Source organism: Cyclopterus lumpus, chromosome 19 (assembly GCF_009769545.1).
Source record: "Cyclopterus lumpus isolate fCycLum1 chromosome 19, fCycLum1.pri, whole genome shotgun sequence".
Taxonomy (NCBI): domain Eukaryota; kingdom Metazoa; phylum Chordata; class Actinopteri; order Perciformes; family Cyclopteridae; genus Cyclopterus; species Cyclopterus lumpus.
Window position 1 is genome coordinate 2,690,992 of NC_046984.1, and position 6,009 is coordinate 2,697,000.

The 6,009-nt window shown below is 43.1% G+C and overlaps 1 protein-coding gene across 1 annotated transcript; it reads right to left on the minus strand.

The window, feature by feature from the left end:
- Positions 1–2,916: 2,916 nt before the first annotated feature.
- Positions 2,917–3,714, minus strand: LOC117748591 (high choriolytic enzyme 1-like). Its single transcript, XM_034558491.1, has one exon. The coding sequence runs from the start codon at positions 3,712–3,714 to the stop codon at positions 2,917–2,919; it is 798 nt and encodes a 265-aa protein (XP_034414382.1).
- Positions 3,715–6,009: the final 2,295 nt, after the last annotated feature.

Consider the following 6,009-nt stretch of genomic DNA (forward strand, 5'->3'; position numbering starts at 1 on the left):
CTTCAGGGTGAGTCTGGTGGCTGTGGAGCTGATGTGGAGAGACTCCTTGAAGCTTGATGTTTGACTCCGTTATTTCCAGGCTCTTTATACGCTTCTATACAGGTGTGTCTGCAGGAGGATTATGGGTAGGGGTCCAGACTGCTCAGCCTAAGTAAACCTCTCCAGGGAGGACTCCACAGACAAACCTACTGTTCAAACATGGTCTGGTATCTCTAGTGATTAGATGGATGAACATAGAGCTGTTACTGGGTGGGTATTGTTTAACGAGACGTCTTGAATTGCCTTTAACCAGGATGACTTCACAATTAACTTTGGGAGACCAATGTTTTTTTTCATTTTTCAAAGTGAGTTAACCAAGGCTGAACAATTAATGGATATATGTCCAAACTGTGTGTAGTGTCTGCAAATGTTCAACACTAGCTAAATAATGTTATTGTGAAGCGGTTAAATGACAACAAAAAAGATTTTTGATGTTGTCTTATTCTCTCAAGAAACAGTTTTGACACACCCCACTTGCAGTTTATAATTATTGCCATAACTGGCCAAATATGTTGCTATTGAGTAAATATCAGCCTTCAGTTGTCAAGATCATATTTGAATACTATTGACTGATGGTAAGATCACTAAAAAAATGTTGGATGAGTTTGTCAAAATCTTCATGTCAAAAATGGATTTTTGACTCAACAACAAGCAACTGCATCATTTAATCTGATTGTAGGTATATTTATGCAATGCATCTTGTTTAAAACTGTCTCTTGTTTATAATTGTAATATTAGTCAGACAAATAAACACAAATTGTTGAGCCTTGCGACTATTAATGTGAACGGGTATGATAACCTGCTTGCCCCTTTGTATGTATTCAGAACTAAAATAAATCAAATCAAATTGTTTAGCTTTTTGATTAAAATTAGAAACTTTTGAAAAAGTACGCAAACTAGCTGAATGATCTATGCATGCAATATGAGAACAGTTTATTTGATGCATGTCAGGTAAGGAGTTCCACAAGGTACTGTGCTTGGACCAATTTTATTTACCTTATATATGCTTCCTTTAGTAAATATTATCAGAAAACACTCCATAAACTTTCATTGTTATGCAGATGATACTCAATTATATCTATCGATCCAGCCAGAAGAAACCAACCAGCTCGCTAAACTTCAAGCATGTCTTCAAGCTCAGGTTTGCCCTGGTCCAGCCCCACATCTTAGGATATGCTGAGCTCCTCTCTCCTCTTCTCTCTCTCCTTTTGGACAAATTCAAGTCTGTTCATTGCACATTACTAACTCTACTTCTTCCCCAGAGTCTTTGTGCCTTGTCGCCTCATAGGGTCCATTGGACCTGGCTGTGTGTGGAGCCGGTCCTGGCTCATGGGGCCTGCCCCCTGACTCCTTGCCCCTGCTTCCTGCATGCTGCCCCTGGCCTCCTTCCTCATTGGGCCTGTCTCCTTCTTTGTGCCTCCTGCCTCAAGGGCCTGGCCTCATGCCTCATTGGCCCTGCCTCCTGCCATGGCCCTCCTGATGCCCCTCCTCTCGACCTCCTTCTGTCTACATGGATTGTGGGAATCTGGATCGAGGTCCATGCCTACTACTCATTATTCATAATTTCTGTCATATTAATTGAATGTGTTGTAACCCTGTAACGCTGTTCATTCTGTACATATGACATATATTGCTTCTGTCTATCCTCTGGGGTGCCATTCAATTATAGAACATGTGATAAAGTGCCCGCTAGGGGGCCCTTCCAGTGGAAAAAAATTGATAAACTGCCCGCTAGGGGACCCTTCCAGTAGACAACATGTGATAAAGTGCCCTCTAGGCTGCCCTTCCACTGGAGAACATGTGATAAAGTGCCCTCTAGGGTGCCCTTCCATGATTTGGGGCATTTTGTATGAAAGCAGCACATGTGAGTAAATGTAGTAACCACAAACCTGAAAAGAAGCAGAGCCATGTAAGAGACCATATGACTAGATTTAACACTACTATTGTATTAGATCAGGCCTTATGTTCAAAGAGGGTGAGCCTATAGCAATGCAAGGCAACAGCGTAGAGGAAGCAGTTTACATGGCTTTGATACTAGGACACAATTCAATGAATTAACATGCTTTCTACATCTTAAGATGCCAGATTTGAGTCTGTTAAGATGCTATATGTAAACATGTAATCAAGCACAATAAGCTACACAGTATTAGCCAACTGGTTTGAGGTAAACTGAAGACCTATAACTAGCTGTTATTTGAGCTTGAGTGTGCATTGAGTATTTACAGGGATGCTAGCATGGCGATGATTAGATGAAGACTCGAGCCAGAAGTAGGTGCTGGTTCTGTCCCACCTTTTGTACTACAGGTACCGCTCGGTTGTGAACCAACTGCTTGAACCGCCCACTATATCCACTGACCAACCAGGTAGCTTTGGTGATAGGAGGCATCACAGCGATCTCTGAAAACATGCACATCCTGTACTATCGAGACCACCCCACACTACTGCACAACTAAAGCATATGTGATTAACTTGATAAGTAAGCCACAACAAAGAGACTGAAAAGCATCGATGGATCATTCATTAAGAGTTTTTATTGAGGTTTCTTAAAGCAGATTTTTCACAATATAGTGGGGCCTGAGTGGGACATTACAAAGTCATAATCAATCAAAAGGTATAGAGGGAAAGGAAGATGGACAAATGTCAGATGATAAGGAGGAAACAAAAGAGGAAATATAGACAGACAATTGCTGGTAATCAACTTTATTTTGACTTAGTTTGTGTTAACTTTATTACAAGTATTGTAGACATTAGGGACAAAAAACTGTCAAAGGAACTGCAGGTTGTTGTTGTTTTTGATGAAGTACAGATAACTAAAACACGTTTCTATTATTTTGCTGAATGATAACCTTGGATCAGAAGGGATTGAAAGCTTTGTTGTTAACACTTATAAAGCAGGTTGATCCTCTTGATGTCCCAGTTGGACATGCCCTGCCTCTGGCCAATTTGGGTGTTGGCGTTGGGGATGGGAGTGATGGAGTCCTTCCCTCGCTTGATGGAGAAGGCTGTTCTTCCATAGTGCATGATGGAGGTGTAGTCGTAGGGAGTGTTCAGGTTGTTGGTGTCCTGCTTCTGGAAGTTGTAGGCCATCTGCTTGTCGATGTTTTCCCAGTTGATCCGGACGTAGGAGTCGCGGTCGCTCCTGGTCTGCTCGTGCTGGAAGCCCAGAGCGTGAATGAGCTCATGCTGGATGATGCCGTGGTAGATGCAGCCTCGCCTGCTGAGAGAGAGCTCCTGTCTTTCTCCCGTTCTGCCGAGAGACGAGTAGCATCCACCTTTGTTCTCAATGCTGATGTAGTCACGCTCGTTCAGGCGGGGGGAAAAGCGGATGCAGGTTCTTTTGTAGAAGGACTTCATGGCGGAGTCGATCTTCTGCTTCTCCCCGCGGGGGAATTGACTGCTGATGGTGAAGGGAATCGTTACCAGGCCGTTGGAGCCTTTCTTCCACAGGCACTTCTCGGAATAGCACTTCATGGCGTTTCTGGTCTTGGGAGCTAACAGGTCTCCTTCCAACAGCATCTCATTGGAGGCGCTGTTGGAGGTCAGAATCCTGGTGCCGATGTCGACGGTGTCATCATCGTCTATTTGGAGCTCCTCTTCGCTCCCTTCCTCCTCGAGAGGATAGGCCTGAGAGAGGCCGAGCAGGAGCAGCAGCAGCAGGCTGGCAGAGGGAGTCATCTTCAGGGTGAGTCTGGTGGCTGTGGAGCTGATGTGGAGAGACTCCTTGAAGCTTGATGTTTGAGACCGTTATTTCCAGGCTCTTTATACGCTTCTATACAGGTGTGTCTGCAGGAAGATTATGGGTAGGGGTCCAGACTGCTCAGCCTAAGTAAACCTCTCCAGGGAGGACTCCACAGACAAACCTACTGTTCAAACATGGTCTGGTATCTCTAGTGATTAGATGGATGAACATAGCGCTGTTACTGGGTGGGTATTGTTTAACGAGACATCTTGAATTGCCTTTAACCAGGATCACTTCACAATTAACTTTGGGAGACCAATGTTTTTTTTCATTTTTCAAAGTGAGTTAACCAAGGCTGAACAATTAATGGATATATGTCCAAACTGTGTGTAGTGTCTGCAAATGTTCATTTGTTATGCAGATGATACTCAATTATATCCATCGATCAAACCAGAGGAGACCAACCAGTTCGCTAAACTTCAAGCATGTCTTATAGACATAAAACATGGATGACCTGCAACTTCCTGATGTTAAACTCAGACAAAACTGAAGTTAATTTACTCGACCCTGTACACCTCAGAGATCAATTATCTGGTGATGTTGTTTCTGTAGATGGCTTTGCCCTGGCATCCAACACCACTTTAAAGAATCTATGCATCTTTGACCGGGACTTGTCCTTTAACTCCCACGTAAAACAAATCTCAAGGATTGCATTTTTTCACCTACGTAACATTTAAAAAATCAGGCACATCTTGTCTCAAAAAGATGCAGAAAAAAACTGGTTTGTTACTTCCAAACTAGATTACTGCAACTCCTTATTATCATGCTGCTCTAATAAGTCCCTCCAGTTGATCCAGAATGCTGCAGCTCGTGTACTCACAAAAACTAAGAAAAGAGATCACATTACTCCTGTATTAGCTGCTCTGCACTGGCTCCCTGTAAAATCAAAAATCACAGTGTCCTAAAAAGTATGATGAGAGCCGGAGACTTCAGTTATCAAGCTCTTCTTTTATGGAACCAGCTTCCACTTTAAGTCCGGGAGGCAGACACAGTCACCTCATTTAAGAATAGACTTAAGACTTTCCTCTTTGATAGTGCTTATAGTTAGGGCTGAATCAGGTTTGCCCTGGTCGAGCCCCTATGTATGCTGATATAGGCCTAGACTGCTGGAGGACATCTTAGGATACGCTGAGCTCCTCTCTCCTCTTCTCTCTCTCATTTTGGAGAAATTCAAGTCTGTTCATTGCACATTACTAACTCTACTTCTTCCCCAGAGTCTTTGTGCCTTGTCGCCTCACAGGGTCCATTGGACCTGGCTGTGTCTGGAGCCGGTCCTGGCTCATGGGGCCTGCCCCCTGACTCCTTGTCCCTGCTTCCTGCATCCTGCCCCTGGCCTCCTTCCTCATTGGGCCTGTCTCCTTCTTTGTGCCTCCTGTCTCGGTGGGCCCCACCTCTTTCGCGATGCCTCCTGCCTCGATGGCCCTGCCTCCTGCCATGACCCTCCTGATGCCCCTCCTCTCTACCTCATTCTGTTTACATGGATTGTGGAAATCTAGATCGTGGTCCATGTCTACTACTCACTACTCATAATTTCTGTCATATTAATTGAATGTATTGTAACTCTGTAATGCGGTTCATTCTGTGCATATGACATCTATTGCTTCTGTCTATCCATGTGATAAAGTGCCCTCTAGAGCAGGGGTTCTTAACCTTTATGACCTCGGGGCCCAACTTTTCAAGTTCAAAGTGGCCCTGGGCCCATTCAAATATTAACACTGTCTTGGTTTAATTAATTGATCTCATCCTGGGTTGGATTTGTATTCTTTAACTAAATAAAATCCACTTACAGTTTAACAAGCAAAAACCTGATACAGTGATCATCACAAGGACGTTTATTTATGATCTGTATGTAAACCTGCACATACAACAATACCTAACAACAATTCATGGAACAAATAAAGTTAGTACAATAATACATTTGTCAAGAAGGATGGTAAACTCAGGTGCAGAGTAACAGACAGGAGTCAAGGTGAGGTAAAGCAACATGTTCTTTATTGTGCAGAGTCTACAAAACAAGGGAAAAAAAAAATCAGGGACTGAAAAAAAACGAACACTCGAGAAATCAGGCTTCAACTCAATTTGAACACGGGGGTATTACAAGGACAATCTGGCAGGGGACAAGGGAAAATCAGGAGAGTGTGTGTGTGTGTGTATGTATGTATACATACACATTATTTATTTATATATATATATATATATATATATATATATATATTTATTTACAGGTGTAG

What these genes read in the sequence shown, in the direction of transcription:
- LOC117748591 (XM_034558491.1), bottom strand. Translation starts at nt 3,714, where the DNA reads ATGACTCCCTCTGCCAGCCTGCTGCTGCTGCTCCTGCTCGGCCTCTCT.